This window comes from Strix uralensis, chromosome 6 (assembly GCF_047716275.1).
Source record: "Strix uralensis isolate ZFMK-TIS-50842 chromosome 6, bStrUra1, whole genome shotgun sequence".
Classification (NCBI taxonomy): domain Eukaryota; kingdom Metazoa; phylum Chordata; class Aves; order Strigiformes; family Strigidae; genus Strix; species Strix uralensis.
In genome coordinates, this window is record NC_133977.1 from 44,046,976 (window position 1) to 44,067,427 (window position 20,452).

The window sequence follows — 20,452 nt, forward strand, 5'->3', positions numbered from 1 at the left end:
TCTTTGGGGATGTAATACAAAAAAATGGTGCTCCAAAATGTCCAGAATGTGTACAGGTAGCCTCCTTCTCACCTCGTTACCCCGCTGGCTGGGTCGTCCTGGCTGACTCCTGCCCCGAGGCATCCCCTCACCACCCAAGCTTTTCCTGCAGGCTGCTGGGCCTAACTCTCCTCCTCTCAAAATCAAGGGGCTGCTACGCAGCACCGTTTTATTTTGCAGATGAGATTTTGGAAAGAATGTGGCCTTTGAACCGACTGTTCTTTGCAGCTGCTTTTATGCTGAGGTTCTGCGATCATCTTGCGTGCACAGATGGCAGATGGTTTTTGGCAGCTGCTGATAGGTGCTGCTGCCCTTAATTTTAATTTTTCTTTCCTGCAGAGTGATTGATGAACAGCAGTTCGGTTACACAGGTAGCTGTGCAACATTTGCTCTTATTCCCATAGGGTTGTAGTGAACAGTGTCACAAGGGTATGGGCTCCTCTGATTTACAGTAAAGCTTTTTTCAGTGAGATGCGGATAAAAGTTTAAGGAAACAACCAAAACCCATCAGTATATTTGGGATAACGAGATGCTCAGGCTTCACCCCTCTTTACTGCTGCTATTGCAGGGTCAGAAAAAGTGTAAAAATGGCTGCAAACCCTTGTCTGTATGTCTGTCGCTGCTCCCCTGTCCTGCGGCAGCCTGTGCCGGGGTCAGCTGCCCGGCGGTGCAGGCACCTCTGGCCCTGAGCAGCCGGGATCATGCAGCCTGACCACATCTGGGCAAGTCCAAGCACAGCCTTTGGCGTATGTATTTTGGTTCTTTGGGAGACACTTTCTCAGACATTTCACTAAAACAGCTTTAATTTTGGATTTTGTGGTTTGCCTTATCAGGAGCGAGTGTCTTTGAATGATTTAATAAAGCTGCGGGGCTTGCTTGGAGCAATCTTCCAGGCCGGGTGAGTCAGTGGTGAGTTGGGCTTTGAAGCTTTTGTAGCATGAAACTGTTTTTCAGTGGTGAATTAATGAGGTTTCAGCTTTTCCACAATGTGAAGCGCATTAGGCCGAGTCTGAATTTTTGAAAGGAACAAACAGCTCTGTGGTAGCCGCCGTCGTCCTTGGCCTCCAAAACCTTTGAGAGGTTTCCCAGATGAAGTTGCAGCACTCTCGGACAGCCCCACGCAGGGGCAAAGGGGTTTTGACCTGGCACATGAGCTGTGGCTGTGTCAGCGTGGGGACGAGCCCACAGCAGCGGGGAGGAAACACCGAGATTCCCACTCGCACCAGCAGCTTCATGCGCAGCAGCGTTAAACGTCTCCGTGTCGGTGCTGTCATCGGTACAACGCCCATGCTAGTATTTGTAACGTGGGGATTAACCTCTGCGAAGAGCTTTGAAATGAAATGTTAATTTATTCTAAATATGCAAATGTCAGTGCTGATAAAACAAAGCAGGGAAGCAAAGTGAAAAGCAGCACGTGGAAGCTCAGAGGAGGGGTGATGAGCATGGCCAGGCGTGGAGGGGCTTAGGAAAGTCATGGAGAACTGTGGTGATGGTAAAACAGAACAAACCTCTTGTCACCCGAGTGCCAGCCATGCCCGTGGATGTCGTCCACCGCCGCCGCATGGGGCAGGGACCCCTCGGCTCTCTCGCTGGGAGCGTCTCCGGGCCGTGCTCCGTCGGGATTCAGGGCTGACGTGCTGCCAGCAGAACTGCTGCTAGCGAGGCCGTTTGTCTGTAAACACCCAGGAGGTGCCTGACCTCCCAAGAAGTATTTATCCTTCCCTGCCGCTGGATTTCTGGATGGTTTAGTCCTTCCTTGTCTGCTGGGGAACCGCAGGTACTCCCAGCGGTTTTCTGGATCCCTTCGATGTGTAAAGTAGACGTTGCCAGACAACCTCGTCAGGCCCACTGAGATGTACGTGGGGAATCACAGCTCCAGACTTAAAGAGTTTGACTTGTTTTTCCTAATGACGTTTCTGGGGATGAGCTCTGTGCAAGTGTCCCTGCCACAGCCCTGGGCCATGATGACCCCCCTGCCGTGGCTGTGTCCCCTGAGTGGGGATGCTGCAGCCCTCGGCAAGTCACCCCATGCTGGAGTCTGCTCCTGCTCTTCGCACTGCAGAGCCGGGGTGTGTTTAGGAGGAGAAAGGACTCATGCAGCGAGAGCACTGGTATTTTTAGATCAAAGACCAATTTAATAAAAAAAAAACCAAAAAAGAAAGAGGAGGATTAGAACAATAAGTACATTTAATTTTAGACTAGCTTGGATTCCTCATAAAGTCAACGAACTTTGAGATTGTTTCACTTGCCTCTAGCTTTCCTAAATAAACACACCGTAGCGGGACTGAGAAGTTAAGTAGCACAGAAAATGGCAAAAAGTTAAATTTTAATATTGTAGAAGAATATTAAGGGCTCTTTTACAGGCCAGATCCTGGAATTAAATTTTAATACTGCACAAAAGTATCAAGGGTTGTTTTAGTAGGCAGCTACTGAAGTTAGCAATAGCCTTTTTTCTTTCTTTCCCTTGGAGTTAGGGACAGAGTGAGGGATGGGACGAGGGGGGTTCCTCCTGGGCAGTGCTGCAAGCTGACCTTCTGCAAATGAGGTGAGTTTGGGGCCGAGGTTGAGTTCTTACAGAGTTTTACCCCAGGCTAAACAGACCTGATTGCCACCAACCTCCTGCATCGTGGCCTTGGGTGATCTGGTTGGTGTGTGTTTCACCTGGGGAGTGTTTTGAGATGAAGGATGCTGTACCAAGGCTTTTAGATGTTGTAGACCTTTAGTAGACCTCAGGTCAGGAGTAACTTAAGTGCGTAGGATGAGTAAGGAGGTCTCACTCATGATGGCTTCATGGCCCCGACTCAACATAACCAGCCGCTGTCTCCTCTGGAGTGGGTTATCCCAGCAGATGACAGAGCTGAGGAGGGGCGAGTCATCCTTCATTACTTGAGCCTTAAGGGTTGAGTACAAAACCCTGGCTTGCGGCTGCTGCCTGCGCATCCTCTGTTCAGTAAAGATGTCTCTTTGTAACATTATAAACTGGTTTCACACCGACTAAATTTAGAAAACGCGGAGGAACGTTCACAAACTCAGAAATTGTACATACCTGACAGTGAAGGATGACAATGTCAGTGGCTTTATGAAGATCCATGAACAGATCTGAACTGCATGTTATGTTGCTTTCCATTCTCTTTTTTATTATTTTTGGAACTTGGTTACTTTTGGATCCTCATTTCTGGGAAGACGTAGGCACCTCACCGTGCCAAGAAGTAAACCTGGATCCACTCAGGAGCTGGTGTTTCGTTCTCAGGGTTGCTCTAGCCAGGGAAGGGGGCTGCTCTTTCTCAGTTTTACGAAGGTGGGAGGTATGGATTTGACTTATGAACCAATTTTGAATTTACTTTGAAAGAACTCACTAGATATTAATAAAATCTTAAAATAGTTCAGACTGTGCCTTAAAACAGCCTTGACTGTAATACAGAAAAAATTAAGATTGCAGCTCATCATGGTGGAGGCAGTGGTGATAAAACCAGGAGAGCTGGAGTCTAAAGGCAATAGACATGGCTGTTAGGAAACTCTGCAAGGAATTGAGAAGTTCAGTTGAAGAGCTGGAGAATAAACTCAGATTAGGAAATCCGAGGTGAGGATGGGGGGTCCCTGAAGTCTGCAATTGCTGGAGTAACGAGCAGAGCTTTGATGTCGGTATGTAAATCTGAATCTAATTTACAAGGGCCAAGAATATTGTTTTAAATGTATTAAAGCCCTGATCTTTATCATCAATGCTGTTGTGAAGCCAAAAACTACCCAGGTTTGTTTTTCTGTCTCTCTGGTAGTAGTGCAAGTCAGGAATAATCTCAGTCAGAGGAAGGGCGGGAGGAGAAAGCGAGCTGGGAATTAGGTCTCAGGAATATACTCCGCCATGTCTCCTGGAGGAGTAGTGTTAACCCGCGCCCTTTCCTGCCATGCTGGGTAGAGATGCTGTGGTCTCACATAAGGTTTTCTTGGGATCCCTGTATTTCATTTAAAGTTAACAGTGTCATTATGGAAGGGGGAAGTTTAACTCTTTGCTGAAACAGCTTTTCAATGTTGCCTTCTTCCAACTCTGAAGTTCACAGCCTTGCCTTGCCAGGCTGAGCTTTGCCTGGAGTGATGCAGGACTGGCTTTTTCCATCACCATCCAGCGACTGGGAGTAGGCTGGTGGAAACATCTCCTATTTTAGGGGTACACATGCTCTTGATGGGCTTACTAACTCATTCAGCGCTGTTCATGGGAAAAAAAGGATCGAGAGGACGCTGTCATGTTTGTTGCTAGTGCATTAATGTCATGATTCATAAATAAAAGGGATTTAGACTAAAAGATGATAAGATTAATAAGAAAGAGCAACAGCCTAATGCTATTAATTAGCAATGCTTTTGAGTCAGTCAAGTTGCTGCTACGCTTGTTTTCCAAAACATTGAGCCATTTAATTCTCATTAAGACGAGGAATAAGGTAGAAAAAATACAGCTCAGTCATTCCACCAGCAGCATCTAGCGTGCGGTGCTGATGCTCGCGTGACCTGGGCTGCAGTTCGACCCTGTAGTTATGTGCTGGGCCTTTCCTTAGTGAAACCACAAATGCTGCTGAAGGCTTTGGTATTTCTGTAACGTGAATACACTCAGCCAGGTGGGCGCTTTATCCCTCTGCAGTGCGTGGGCTACTATTTTAGCATTTTCTCTGGATAACACTGATAATAACATGGTGCTGCGGGAGTGCATTGCCCCCGAGGCCTGGGGCCACCACGCATGTCCATCAGTGGCTCCGTGGGCCGAGCCAGTGCCCCCCTTTTCCGTGAAGGGGGACGGTGTGAGATCCCCAAGGGTTCAAGGCCAAGGGCAAAGCCAAGTGCTGCAGCAGTGGTGCCCAGCTCTTGCAAACTGGTCTGCAAAAGGAGACTTTAGTCCCAAAAAGTGGAAGGGGAGGCTATGCCGTTTCTGTAGTCAATTCTGTCAACTCAGTTTGAAACTGCTTTTCCACGGAGACTTCTGGAGGACAGAGGGGAGGAAGGTTACAAAAGACAGCACAAAATTTGGTCAGTTTTGAAGAGGGCAGTGAAGTGCAACCCACAGCTTTTACCTTGAGTTACGGAGTAGTTCAGCTCTCAGCGATGAAGCTGTATTTAGTGTTGCTCTCTTTTTTGGGGACGTGAAGTGCAAAGCTGAGATGCCTGCACTAGCGCCCTGCCTTCCTCTGACTGCTCATGGCCAGAGGATAACTCTACTGCCTGGGAAAGAGAGAGTGTTTTCCTGCCCCATGCTGGACCGCTGCTCGCGCTGTCACACCGAGACGGGTGAAATCATCTCCTTGGGATGAAGCTAAATCTCGCCGTGTCCTGGTACGCAGCGCCGTTACCGAGTCATCTGGCCCCGTGCTTCGGAGACGCTGTCGGGGCTGCCAGTTTGGATGGAGCTGGTGCTTTATTTCATAGGTTAAAAATACATATATTTCCTTGATGCGCTGTTGGTTTTATTTTTAACTCTTAAGCAATTTAATATTTTGTAGGTCTGCTAGTATTTCCCCCAGTTTTCCATCTGCTACTGTGATTAAGTTCTAGCTTTATAATGCCAACCCGGAGCAAACGGAATGGAAACCTTACCTATATTATTTGGCACATAGCAGTAGACATGAATAACTTTGGAATTTGTGGGGAAAAAGAGAAGTTATGTGTTTTTGGAGCCAAAATATGATTGGAAACGGGCCCTTGCAGACAGCACGATGCCGAGTAGGATCTAGCTGCGGTTACTTTTGAGTGCAGTGCTCCAGGTTTGCGTTTGTAGGTGTTTCTGAGGAGTCGGAAACATCACTGGGAGGCTGTAAAGCAGTGGTGCGCACCGATTTCCTATTGCCTCGCCGACATCGAGGCAGAATGATGTGCCAGAGGTTTGCTTTTTTTTTTCTCTTCAGTCCTAGAAGTGGTGTGATGTAATGGAAATTTGCAGTATGGTGCGGGAGATGGGACTCATTTCCTAAGGCTGTGAATCCGTGGGAGGAAGGAGTGGAGTGGCCATTGTGCCACTGTGCAGTTTGTCAGATTTATGGCACTGACTTAAAAATATTTTTAATCTAGATCCCGTTCAGTATGAGCCATGCAGGCGTGTGCATGGGGCCAGCCAGAGATGGGGACGAGGAGCAGTGGGGTACAAGACAGCGGGGCTGCTTCAACTGCTGTTGCCACTAAAAGAAATGGTCTTTTCTGGCCCAAAAGGGGATCTGGATGGAAGATGGGTATCCAGTGTAAAGATGCAGTTCTTCCTGGGCTGGTGGAGGTCTGCTCTGCTGGCAAAGGGCCCCCAGCTGCGTAAGTGCTGGTGGTGACGTGGGGGGCAGTAAGGGACAACCTGCCTGGGAACAGAGAGGAGAGCGTGAGGCCATCCCTTCTGGCAACAGCAGGGATTTAGATTGTATCAGGAGCAGAATAGTTATGCCATCAGAGGCCCTCAGAGCATGAACTCTAATTAGGGTAAAGATCGAAAGAGAAATCACAGGTCGTAGACCTGTAGTTAACTAAAAAATGCTGGTATGTGTGAAGCCCGTAGTCATAAGAGCTGGAAGTGGCCAGGAGACGTTTGTGAGTCATTTCACTGATCCACAGAGAACAAGAAATCCAGACTCCTAATTCATCTGGTTAGTTATGACTAGAGTCAAAACTATTGCAACCCGTAAGGTCAAGCCACGCCAATTCAGTAGCCTTCTTTGCCATAGTTACTGATGCAACAGCTAAAGGTTGTGCAATTAGATATAGCACACACAGATTTCAGAAAGCCAGTTGGTGTAGTGCCATGTATAAGCATAAAGAAAATATATTGCTTCCCATTTAAGTAAAAATACCATGGTTTAGAGACTAGTTTTCCAGCAGAGAATGGTTGTTAACACTAAGACCAGCTGAAGAGCAGCATTAGTCCAAGTTTTAGAGAAGGTGTGATCTACACCTACGTTGTTTTGTACAAAGAAACAAGGGTTATTTGGTGCAGCCGCTGACTGGCTTGACGGAGGCGTACACTGAGCGGGGTTGAGCGTGCTGGGGCACCGGCCTGGAGGTTGCAGAAGAGGCTGAAGGACAGGGAGCTCTGGGGGATCAGGAGATCTGGGGGATCAGGAGATCCAATTCAGCAGATGTCTCATAGATGGGGAGGAGGGAACAAACCCCACGACAAGCGGAGAGCCTCAGGTTATGAGTGAGAACCTCCTGCGACAGTTTCCAGTAAATGAGTGCAATCTGATCCAGTTGCTACGAAAGACATTCAAACTGCTTTATGTATAAAACGTAAAAGTTAATATCAAACTGACTCTACCAGTGTGAAAAGCCCTGGGCCAAGTGCATTCCCTCTGCATCCGAGTGCATTCCCTCCTTACCACCTGAGTGGTGAGGCCAGAGAGGCAGCAGGCAGCAGAAATAGTAGTTTCCTTCCAGAAGAGATGAAGGAAGGGGTTAGAGGGGCTGCTGGGGTGACCTGCTGTGGTTTGCCTCAGCCCAGGGTCCTCTCCATAGCATGGTAATGGACTTGTACGCAAGCAGGTTTCAAAAAAGTTTAAATCTCTTACTGAGAAGTGAGTAGGTGCAAATCATCTGCTGCTTACATGCAGGGTTTTGAACCTGGTTGCACACAATGTATTCATAAATAACTCTACCTGTCGGACCAAGGTATCTGAAGTGAGTTGCAGTAATTGTTGAAATACATGAAATGATTGTGTGCAGCAAAATGGCGTGGAGTGAAGGAGTTCACATTTCAGAATGAGATCAGATTTAATTCATTTTGAAGTGAGATCACTGGAACCTGCTGCCTGGGTCTTGTTTTCCCTGTTTCAGGCTTTCATCCATGCTGAACTCTTGCCATGACTGAATTCTGCAAAGGTTTCCAGGCAGGTTTCTTGTCCGAGCGCCAGCCTGGTTGGCTAAGCTGATTAGCTGTAAGAAGATCAGAGTTTGACAAGGGGTGTAGGTAAACAGTGAAGCTTTTCCTGCAGCTGAGATTTAGCGTAGCTATGAAATATGTTTGCATCCTCAGAGGTAAGGAATGGTGCTTGAAGAAGCCCCAGGAAAAATACCAAGAATTGCATTAAAATGGTGAGTAAAACTGATAAGGTACATGATGAGACTGAGAGGAGAATCAAGCACAGATATGATCACAGCCTATAAATACTGTCAACATGACAGCACAGATGAGCTAAAGGAAGAGTATTTGTTATCTGATGGAACACAAGCTTTAGGAAGAGCAGTCATCACAGCAGCAGGGCGGTGAGGGGATCCCCAGGAGCGGGTGACGCTCCCCACCCGGGACGGAGGGAGACAAGGTGTTGTGGGCCAAGTAAATAGGCTTGCAACAGGCAGATGGTGGGATCGCCTGGAGACCCGCACTGGCCTCGCCTCCCTCGGTGGGGCCTGTGTGGATCAGGAGGTGTGAGACCCAGAGGGTCCGCACTGTTCCTGGTAAGGAGAGGTGTTAGCTGTCACACCGAAGATGTGGAAAGACAGTGTTTGGGGCGTGAGCCACTGTTCCTGCCTGTGCTCCCCCCATGCTTTCAGGGAGGCAGAGCGTGGTGGTGCCAGGGAAGGTGGTGGCTTCATCGTGCCAGCGCTCCTGGGGGTGCCCTTGGGTGAGGGGGACCCCTGCGCCGAGCCTCATGCGTGGCGGGCCCAGGGAAGGCAGATGGCTGCAGCAGCCCCCACTCCTCCACCCTTCCTCCTCGCAGCTATCTCTGCCCGTGGGCAGGGATGCCCCATCTGCTCCTGCATCACACCTGAGCCCTCCTGGTTTCCAGCCTGGGCTGCACTAGTAAACTCAGGGAGAGGGAAACCTGAAACTGCTGTCTGTGAGGGAGCTGAGTCAGGAGCAGCCCTGGCCCTGTGGCTGCCTCCCCCCAGGGCTGAGCTGGGCTTAGCTGGGCTGGGAGCAGGCTGAGAGTCAGCCTGGCCTGCAAGTTAGCAAGGCAACCAAGGCACAAAAGCCCTGGGGAGGTGGAGGGAAAGGTACTCCCTCATCCTACCCAAGCGCTGCAATACGAGTGGGGAAAGCCTTGTCTTTGAGGAGAGGATGTAGGGCTCAGCCACCCAGGAATTGTTGGACAGCTTTGCCATGGATGCCAGCCACTGCCAGTTAACCTCTTGGATCTCCTTCAACACCTGTCCCCCCCAGAGGTCGTCATGGTGCCCGTCGGTGCAGTAAGTGCTGGACTGTCCATCCCCGTGGCTCAGGGATTGCCCTTGGCGCCTGTGGTCCCTGTCTGGGGACTCACTTAAATTTTGGTTTTGTAGTGTGCCGTTTAGGGCGAGCAGATGGGTGTCAGCGGGCTGGGCTGATGGTAACAGATGCTCTTGTTCGGGTTGGCCAGCTTGGGCTGTCCGCATCCCTCCTCTGCGTTACCTGGGACAGAGTTTGTGCAAGGAAATGGAGGAGGTCTGGGCCCTGGGCTGTGTGAGTCTGGCTGTAGCAGACAGTGTTTCTGAGGATCCCCAGGACAACCTGCTTTTCATAAATCTGTAAAACTACCTATTGCACAGGTTGTGAAGATGTGTGCTTCTAGAGCGGGGTCTTTCAGTACCTAAACGCTGATTTATTGATTACTGCTTCACTGCAGGTTTATTTAACAGCCTTCGGTTCTGGCCTCTTTTTGTGCCTCCCGCAGCCTTTTTTAAAATTAAAAGTGGAAGGGCTGTGCCTGCTGGTGCTGGAGGTGTGCGCAGCACCGGCCTGACCCGCCTGCGCTGTGCCATGCTTCGCTTCCCTCCCAGCAGCAGGCTGGCACGGCCTGCCGGAGGCTTGTGGTTCTGAAGGGTTGTTTGGGGACAACTTGGCTGGGCTGGGAATTTGAGCTGGAGTTGGAGAGGTGCTGGGGTTGGAGAGGTGCTGGAGATGGAGAGGTGCTGGAGACCAAGAGGTGCTTAGCAGGTTTTTCATTCAGCCACTTCGCCTTGCTGCGTGCGCACCGCTGGGTTGATAGGGAGACTTTCCGGACTTGGTGTTTGCGAAGCTCTTGAGGCGTTCCCAGGTTCTCGCAGCAGTTACGCTGCGCGTTTAGAGACATTTAGGAAAACTGCCTTGGTAGCAAGTGGCCAGCCTGCGTCGCCCTACCCCAGGCAACTGCCCATGGAAAGATAGCTCAGCTGACATCAAAGGAGCCACCAAACGATAGGCATCGTCTAATTGCTGCCTCTCCCCTGCCTTCTGACTCCGTACTGCAGGTTGGCGGGATCGTTATCTTTGCCTGTGCGAGTAGCACAATGTCACGATGGGCAGCAGCAGTCCTGCCTCTCACATCAGTGTTATCCAGACGAGGTTGCATGCGGTGATTTTTAGAAGCCCAGATAGCATCCCACTGTTGAAATGAAATGGCATTTCAGGATCTTGGGAGAGAACTGACCTTCTTCAGTCCCCAGGCTGCAGATGGAGGATGTGTTTCCCTTAGGGGTGTGCTCCGGCGGGGGCAGACGGAGGGAGGAGGGATGTGGTGAACCGCAGGGACCCGTCTGGGGTGGAAGGTGGTCCTTGTGCTGTGGCGGCATGGGCATGGTCCTGAGCTCCAGTTGCTTACCTCCTGCATCCCAGGCACCAAGCCCTGCCCTTTGGTGCCGTGTGATTCACTGGCACTTTTGGGGGCAAAGATGACATTTAGAGGAAATGTTTCTGAATAACCCTGTCAACAGGAATTCATATAAAACAATTAAAGCGACCGCAGCCACGTTGCCTTGGTTTGCTCGTGTCTGACTCCACCGGAGCCTGAGCCCTCTGTGGTTCCTCACGTTTGCTTTCTCTTTCTCTGCAGAATGCGATGAACTTGCCGCCCGACAAAGCCCGGCTGCTGCGGCAGTACGACAATGAGAAGAAGTGGGAGCTCATCTGTGACCAGGTAAGGGAGCCTGGGAGGCTTTTGCCAGACATCCCCCTGAGAGCGCCAACTGGCTTTCATCAGCACTGTCCCTGGGCTTAGAAAGAGACCTTGCAGATGACAAGTATTTGAATAGTTCAAACACTCATTTCTTTGGCCTTATGCTCCATTAGTGGTAACAACTCACTGAAGCCTTGCAATAATAATCCCCTTTTTTGCCACAGAGCGATATTTCTTTCCCCTCTTACCATCACCTCCGGGCCTGTTTCCTCTGGGAGGTCAACGCTGCTGATTTTGTCTGGCATGGCCTCAGAGACTGACCTTCAGTCACCTCTCAGCAAGCGCTTTGAGTTTGGTCTGCCTTGACCTCTGTAACATGAACGAACGGTCTCGATCCAGGGGTATTTGTCTTTCTGCGCCACGAGCTGTGGACGCAGTCAGTGGGAGCTGTTGCCTTCAGGGAGAGGCGCGTGGGGATGCAGCCTGGCCTCCTCTTTGCCTCCAGAGGCTGAGCAGCAGCCTCGGATTAAGCAGCACCATATGCTGGGCCATCTTTGGTGTGCGAACTCCGCTGTGACGTGCAGACTTGGCAGTAATGTGGAACAATTAACACGTTGGCTCTGCCATGGTAAATGAACAGAAATGGCATTATTTAGAGAAAGTGAAGGCTTCAGAAGGTAGGATGTGCATTTGTGAGCCAACAGCAAAATTGGGTTCTGCCAGAAACTTCAAAAGTAATTGCTAATGAAAAAAATTGATCCAGAACTGAGAAAGTAGAATATTTCCTTGAAATGTGAACCCAGCAGTACCAGGATGAGAGTTCGGCAGAAGGTACAGTCATGCTGTCAGGTCAGGAACATTTTAATAAATAGGTTTGTGGGACATTTCCTGCTTAGCTATTACAGTGGTGAAGCCTCTGATAAAATCCAGCTACCTTTGAGTAAAGCTGAATAAAGAATTACTTTTTTCCACGAGTTTTCTGTGCAGAGAATGTAAAGCGTTGAGCTATTTAAAGTTTCAGTTTAGCGAGACACTGAACAAATTGCTTAATCTACTGTGAGTGATTTGTTTCATGGATGTTTGCCTAGAGCGTGCACGTATGAGTGTGAGCTTTGCTCTGGAGCCTGCGTGTTGTCTTTGCACGGAGTTGGCAGAGGGGCAGGCAGGAGCAGTTAGATCATCGCCTCGATGTGCAAACTCCCACCTCGGAGCTGATCCACCCTTTGCAACGTGCAGCTGCTGCTGATTCACTCCTCAACTTTACAGCAAGAGAAGGAGGGGTGGGCAGATGGAAACGCGGCGAAGGAAATTTGCAATCTGGAGCAATCATGGATCTTAAAAGCTCCTTGCACGACACGTGCGTCCCCTCCTCTCTCGATTGGGATGAGCCTGCTTCCTATTGCTGGGAGAGTTTAGCAGGACTGTTGTCACCAGCACTGTGGGGTCCCAGCGGGGACGGGAGGTGACGGACGGTGTGCTGCCCTTCCATGGTGCGGCCGGCCGAGGGGGGATGCTTGGGGTAGTAAGGGCTGTGTATGGGTGATCTGTGGCAGCTCCCCGGCTGTGCTGGCGGGTGCGTTACAGCTGCTCTAAATTAGAGCAGCCTGAAGCAGGTGTCTGTAAAAGCACCATCATACACCATATGGGGTGTGAAATATTTATATCTGTCCACATCATTATGGTGCGTGGCTAAAAGTACTTCCAGGAATAGATTTCGTACAGAATCTATGTTTTTAGTGTGGATGCAAATTTCAACTGCTGTTTTCTATTGGTACCACCATTTTCACCTGGTTTTGCTTAGTGAAGGACTGAGGATGTAAATGAATGTAACAGCTCGAGGAGATGAACTCTTACCCTGTTATGCTGGTTTTCAACTTCTGTCTGAAAGGAAGAAGTGTCCAGAGATTGCTCTTAAATTATGTTTTCTAAATAGTCTGTAAAGCAGACGTTGGCTCTTTGACTGTGAAATATTTTGAGAATATTAGGGGAGCGTATTTGGCCCCCAATAGGAACTCTCATTTTTGCAGAAGTGAGATTAACAAAAGGACTGCCACTCTCATGATGATGATGGTAATAATAATAGCAATGACAACAATAAAAGCAACAACAACAATAAACAACAACAATAAAACCACCACCACCAATAATAATAATCTGTAGGATTGTGCACGTTGTAGTGAATCACAGTAAGGGTTGCTGGGCTGGTTGTGGAGGACTCATCATGTGTGGTATTTTCTGTTTCTTTGTCTATAAACCTCACAAGTCACTGAAGCGTTGCTGCTGATGTCCTGAAAGCTTGCTCCCACCTCTCTGGCTTAGCGTACAAGGAGGAGGAGAAGAGCAAAGTGTAAAACTGTTGCCCATCCTGGAGAGGGCTGAGCGGTGGTCATCTGGGCGTGAGTGTTGGGAAGGTTCCCGGCAGGGAGGAGGATATGGTTTCCCGGCATGACGAGCCACCCTTTTGGTGTACCTTAGGCCTGGTGCCATGGGGTGTCACAGAGGGGGCACGGATGCTGAGGGAAGAGGTTGGGGACATCTTGCAAAGTTCTTCATTGCCCTCTAATGGCAAATTGTGGCAGGGGCAACACCATGTCCTCACCTTTGGAGCCGCTGGAGGTGTGTGTGGGGAATAATGAATTAAGATGGAAGTTGCGTGGTTTGCGTCGAAGGGTTTATTTCGACTTGTGACTGAGAAGTGGGCAGTATGGGCCCTCTTGGCTGCACAGCCCCGGGTGAGAAGGTTGTGCCGCGCCAGTCCCCGAGCCCTCCGGCTCTTGGGTGAAACCCCAGCTCTGCCGAAGAGCAAGGTGGTGTTCCCCCAGGAAGGAGGGCTACCTGGCCTCGCTGCTTGGTGGGGAGCCCCTGCGCAGAAATCTGGTGGTGTGAGGTTAAGTTGCCTAAAATAAGCAGCGTTCAAGATAGCCTGGAGAAGGGTAAGACCTGAAACCACAGAGGGACCCTCGGACTTGTGTTCATTTACACTTAGGTTCAACAAGCATGGACAAGTGGTTAGATCCTTCTCTAAACAAGGCAAAAATATTAATCACTAAGCTCTCTGTTATATCGTAAGAGGTCAGTGCCACACACCCGCATCCCTTTAAGCCGGGCTTGCTTCTGTTCCTCTTCCTCCTCTGCCACTGTTCATCAAGCTCTGCAAAGGGAAAATGGCATCCAGCCTTCCCATCTGTAAACCAGGTTTGGGGGGAGCAGGTTCTTGATGTTATTTTTTTAATTTTATTTTGGGTATTTTGTAAGATTGTGCTGGTTGAGAGTGTAATCACACAGAGCCACAGTGGTCTATGGCTGGCGCTTTGAAGTCCCGAGATTGGGGGAGTGCTGACAAAATCTGTGTGTCCTTTGGATTCGGGCTCGGAGGTACTTTAAAGGCAGGCTGGACCACGTCCGGGGTGCAGACAGCGGAGTGGTGCAGGCAGCCCTCCTGCCTGCTGCCCATGGTGTTGGTGGACGGCTGATGAAGATGAAGAGGACAGGTGGTGACCACTGGACAGGACTGAGTGAGGATCAGGGTTTTGTGGGGCTGCTGTGGCATTTGTTGTTTGACACAAATATCTCAGGTGAGCCCTAAGCCTCTCCTCAGAAATGTGGTGAAGGGACAGTGATTGTGAATCACAGAATCATGGAGGTTGGAAAAGCCCTTGAAGCTCCTCCAGTCCATCCATGAACCTCACACTGACCGTTCTCAACTCCACCAGATCCCTCAGCGCTGGGTCAACCCGACTCTTCAACCCCTCCAGGGATGGGGACTCCCCCCCTGCCCTGGGCAGCCCATTCCAATGCCCAACAACCCCTTCTGCAAAGAAATACTTCCTAAGAGCCAGTCTGACCCTGCCCTGGCGCAGCTTGAGGCCATTCCCTCTTGTCCTGGCGCTTGTTCCTTGGTTCAAGAGACTCATCCCCCCTCTCTGCACCCTCCTGTCAGGGAGTTGTAGAGGGCCATGACGTTTCCCCTCAGCTTCCTCTTCTCCAGACTAAACCCCCCCAGTGAAGCAGCTGTGCGTTACCATATGGTGCCATTAACCCTTTTACATCAGAGATCTGGATTTTTTTGATGACATTCAACCAAGTGTTTTCCATATCCCTGCACTTGCTTCAGTAGCCATTTACAGCTCTGTTTTGAGAGCCTTTGCCTAAAAATAATGTTTTGTATACCATTGAATCTGCCCTGTTGTGGGTAAAGTACAGGATAGACTATCCAGTGTTTTATCGAATGGTAGAGATGCTCACGGTTTCGTTTATCTGACTTGCTGGCCCTGTGAGAGGTGGCTCACTGGACATCGGGGAGCGAGGGAGCAGTGGGAGGTACGTGTCCGGGTCACGAGGGGTCCAAGGCTCAGCGGTGCGGGGCCAGACAGGGATCGGCATCTCGGCCTCAGAGGGAGCCTCTGCGGCTCTCACGCCTCTTGGCTGGGTCCCTTGCAGAAGCGGCGGTGACCTGGTTTTGCAGAAAATGAATAGTGGTGGAAATGGATCCCTTTGCCCCATAATTAGTGCAGAGATGCACGGCTGCTATCATTTTAGTCCATAATAAGACATATAAAGTGACATACTGTCCTGGTGGCTGGGTTGCTGGGGGCAGGGCTGAGCTGCCCTCCAGGTCTGTGCAGGATGGGGTATGGGGGGTGGAAACGTGCACCGCATTTACAGCGTCTTTGTGCCTCGGGAGTGAGAAGACACAGGTCTCCAGCCCTGCTTGTCCACCTCCTTTCACCAGCGTTCACCATCCCTGGGCTTTATTCATTCCTAGACATGCCTGGATACCAGGTCCGATGTGCCGGGAGCTTACCTAATGTGTATGAATCCTAAGAATGAAACAAGCTAGGGAGGGTAATAATAATAACATATGTCACTAATGCAGAAAATGTCCTGAATGGTTTTGGAAGCAAAAGATCTCTGGAAAAGTCACAATTTCCTGGTTACGGAATTAATACGTTTTCCAGATTTGGATGAACAAGAGATGTGTCGAGTTCTTTGCAGGATCACATGGAAGAGGAAATGCAGAAATCCGGCAGTCCCTCTTTGCTGCTGAAGTAAAGGCCCCCAGCCCCCCCTTTTTTTGTATCCGCCAGAAAAGCAAGTGCTAATTCTGGAGATTGCTGGTAAAAGAAGCACAGGAGCAGTGGTGTGCTCCCCTGTCCAAGCTTTTTCCCTGAATTCTTATAATTTATTACCCTAAAGGGAGGTTTTGAGGACCAGGTCATCTCACTGCTCTCCAGTCCGGTGCTGCTGGCTCTTTGCATGTGCTTCTCTGCACTCATCTGTCGTTCTGGCTTAGGGCACTGCTCCTCAGCAATTTTTCAAGTAAGAAAGGGCCTTTTATCCTTGGGAAATTAAGTTAGTTTGCTTTCTAGGTGCTGACAAAGACAGAGTCGAGTTATTGCTGGTCTGTGCCTTTCTCCTTTCAGGGCTGTAGATAGTGTTGGTGCTTATATGAGTCACGTAGTGGAGATAAAATAGGTTTCATTGGGATTTATTAGCTTTGTTGTGTCTGAATGGCCCAGTCCAGGGGCGACCGAGAGGGGAAGCCACCATGTCCCAGTCTTGATGTCACCCACTGGCTTACGCTTGTTTGCTCAGTGAAGTTTGGAGACTCAAAGAGGGATTTTAAACTTTATATGTGTGTGGTAAAAATCCCCAACCTCCTCGTTCACATAGCATTAAACCCCTTGCCGTGTAAATTTTCTTATTTTGAAAGCAGATTTGGCCAGTGAGCGATTGCAAATTGCCAGAAGTGGAGAGGAGGAGCAGACAGGAAAAAGCAGCAGTTTTTAACTCATTATTTACGGTATCTAAGGCAAGTGGATTAGGTGTGGGGAGCAGTGCGTCAGCGTTAGCTGGGAAGTGTGTTTGTCTCTACAGGGCAGTAAATAGTCAAGAAGGACCAGAGGACCTTGAGAGGACCCTGGCTGGCCAACCTGCACAGTGCTTACAGCATTTATGGCAAGTGGAATACCAGACTGCTGGTCCGACGAGCACCAGCCCTTCCCGCCCTGTATGAGCTCTGGCAGAGCATCAGTTTTTTGGGAGGAGGATGGCTGCAGGCAGACGTTTGGGGTGTCATGGAGGCATCAGGGAGCCTCGGGCTGCCGTCACTGCGCAGCACAGAGCCCTGGTTCTTGCAGCTTGTGACGTATCAGCCTCTAAAACAGTCGAAGCTGGATAAACCGAGACAGTAACCATAGCCAGGAAAGGGCAGTTTTAAAGGCTAATCCCTCACGGCTTTCCAAAGCAGAAGAAACACTTTAAGGGGACTATAAAAATGTTTCCAGGACTAGTAGATGTTCACTACAAGTGGTTCATGGTCACCAGTTAGAGAAGAGCATTGGTGGTATCTGCTGTTCATGGATAATGTCTTTAAAATCCTTCAGCCCAATTAATTCCACTATACAGTAATGAGCAGCATCTTTTTTGATGAAGTTGCTGTAGAGATTATTACATAAATACATAATTACAAACAAAAGCATGTAGTATCTGCATCACAGACCTACTAAATGTGCTTGTTGAGTCTCGAAGAATTTCATTTTGAAGACTTCAGATATTAAAACTGGCAGTTAGGAAGAGCTCCTGTCACTTTAGCAGATGATGGCTGATCAGTTAGTGAGAGAAATAAATCTGTAAGAGTAAAATAGCTTCTCTGGAGGATTAGACTAAACACAGCAGAGCTACATCAGCATGAGAGAACCCCCCAAAAGGGGAGGAATAAATAGGAGAGCTAATGTGGAGACATGCTGGTCTGGGACTAGATAAGAGAGCTAATGTGGAGCCTTGTTAGTCTGGGACTCAGCTGTCAGGAGGAGCGGGCTGGTCGCTGGTGCTCTCACATCACCCACCGCTCTTCAGGAGTGGACCTTCGGCTTGGAGCTCCACCGCTTCGCTTCATCACTTGCAGGCAAAGAATAATATTCAGATGTGGTTACCAAGTGACACAGTGAAAACACTTCTACCTTCATAGGTTTTTGCAGAGAAGGAGCTGGTTATTCAAATGCTGTAAAGTCTGGGGAGCTAATCTAAAACTGTTGAGGGGGAAGATGAGAAACGATGATAGTCTCCAAGGTCCAGATATCTCTTAACTCTCCAATAGTCTACAATGGGCCAGATTCTCATTTACAGAAAAGTGCTTTTTTTGTCTGTCTGCCAGTCTGAAAAAGTTTTAAAATGGGTTAATGGATGGAAATGGCTTCTAAATAACTTATATTTATGCCCACTGTAAAGCCACAGACCACAGTATCCTGAGGGGGCTGTAAGTCTGAGAAACTGTCCTAACAGTGGACTGTAAAAAGGGCAAAAATGAGCAGTTACGATACTTAGGCAGTTGGACTAGATGATTGTTGTAGCTCCCTTCCAACTGAAATAGTCTGGTCTAGTCTAATCTGTTCTTTTAGTTGATTTATTTTACTTGCTTTTTACTTTTTTTTTTATTCCTTTGAAGTCCCCGTCAACACCTGTGGGTGTTCCTGCTCCCATTTTCTGGAGAGCTGGGTGCTAGGGCTGACCATTGCATGCCCCTCGGGCTGTGGCAGATGACTGCTGCTTGTGCCAGTGGATGTGTGTGATAGAGCCTTGGCACACCGTTTCCAAACCTGTGTAGAACTCCGTCCATCTGTCTGGTGTGTCTGTCTTTCCCAACACACCAGTAGCAGTTCCAGTTAGCAGCAAATTTAACTAGAAGGGTGTGAAAGGGACTGTCTGACCCAGGAGATGGGCTCCAAGCATCCGTGTCCACAGAGCCGAGAGGTAAGTGTGGTGCTGGGAGAGGATGGACGGGACAGACACCCTTGGTGTCACTTTGGGCAGAGAGGAGCTGGCAACCAAGAACTTTATATTTCCTGAACTGTTTTTTTAGATAAAAAGGAAATGCCAAATTCCAGGACTGTGTTTGGCCCGTACATGTGAGGCGACATGGAAAAAAAAAAAACAGTTGTAAAAGAGGAAAGAAATGTCTGCTGTCTGTCTTACCGAGCTCTCGCCTGGGGTTAGTGCACCACAGGGCAGATTTTTTAGTTAATTTTTTCCTGCTGACCATGATGAATTACTTTTTTTTACAGCAAGCAGCAAGATAATAACAGGAACAACTTCTGGTGTTCAGACAGTACATTCTGGTAACTGGGCAGCAGTGTCCTATTCATTATGAAATAACTTTCAGATAATGTAGTCAAAATTGCATCCTGACCTAATAAAGGGAGGTTTCAGATATCAGTTATAAAATGCAAAATTTCAGGAGGAAATTGTTATGAGATCTTTCCTCAAGGGAAAGGACAGAATAGTTTAAAATTCTTCCAAGATACAAATAGTATCAGAACTTCTGGTAATGCTCTTAACAGGTTTGGACATAGCATACTGCTTGTAGAACAACTCGTGTTTCACAGCAGCTTTTGTAGGATAAATTTCAAGCTGGCCATGCAACTGGTAAAGCAAAAATCAAGCAACTCTCAGAATACAAACTTCGCAGACTTTTTATTTGTCATCAAAATCTTTAATTCAGTTCTGAACGTGCTGATGTTGGAGTGCGGATTGGGTGTCCCCTGTAAGGTTAGGCAGTGGGAAACCTTTGGTGAGGAATGAGTCTCGGAGGCAGGTGGAAATTTCTTGGGATATTTCTTGAGTGGGAATATGACTTGTTTATTGCTGACATGTGCTACTCTTGCATTCATTTTTCTGGAATTCAAACAATGAAATGATGAGACTTCTCCCATGGCTAGACTGTGCAGTGTGTTTTTAGGCTCATTCCAGGTGATAGAAAAGGTGTCTTGGCTTTTGTGGCGATGGCTTTCCATCAAACATGGACACACATCTGCTCTTCTGACACTTCCCTTTCCTCTCAGTACTCCTGGCTAGCAGAAACCCGGTCATTTCAGATGTGTGTGTTTGTATGTGTAACTAAAATTCAAAATCATCATTGAATATGTAAGGTGTATTTTTATGCATCCTATTTAAATATCAAATTTCAGAATATCAAGATACATGTAAATGTATTTTATTTGCATGCATATTGTATATGCATAAATTATATACTTATGAATATCAGGTAGGTACATAGGAAACCATATTATAAATATACACTGTTTAAATACATGTGTGTGCATGCATTTTGTATATATAGTAAGTAAATACAGAAGATGTTATAAAATGGCTGATGTTTATTCATGTATCCTTTGCAGGAAAGGTTTCAAGTGAAGAACCCTCCACATACATACATCCAGAAGTTGAAGGGCTATCTGGACCCGGCTGTAACCAGGAAGGTGAGGAGCATCCTGTTTCCTCTCGCCCATCCCTCGTTCCTCGGAGAGGATAGTCCCAGGGTCCGGGTTGTTTCCTGCCTTTGTGTAAAAGGCTCCATAAAACTCTCTGAGAAGAGTCTCAGAGATGGAACAAACTGCAGAGAGAAGCAGATAGAAATTGGGAAGACGCTGCAGTTTTCGCAGCTCAGAAAGGAGAACAGATGTTGCGAAGAAAAGGACCATCTGACACATGAAACAACTTGTTTTAATAACTTTAGCTTCAGTAAACAGTCTGGCAAATTATCACTGAGCTGTACTCTAGGTCTGACTTTTCACGTGGGCAGTGCTTGTGGTGAATAAAACCTCTGTCAGATG

At 48.4% G+C, this 20,452-nt stretch overlaps 1 protein-coding gene across 13 annotated transcripts in view; it reads left to right on the plus strand.

The window, feature by feature from the left end:
• Positions 1-20,452, plus strand: part of FMNL2 (formin like 2) — a 148,572-nt gene that overhangs the window by 67,542 nt on the left and 60,578 nt on the right. For all 13 annotated transcript variants that reach the window (XR_012629541.1, XR_012629542.1, XR_012629543.1 and 10 more), the window contains exons 2-3: positions 10,779-10,862; positions 20,018-20,098. Coding sequence is in view for 10 of the 13 variants with exons in the window: in XM_074873866.1 (XP_074729967.1) it covers positions 10,779-10,862; positions 20,018-20,098 (165 nt within the window). In the remaining 3 variants the exon portion in view is untranslated. The remainder of the gene's footprint in view (positions 1-10,778; positions 10,863-20,017; positions 20,099-20,452) is intronic.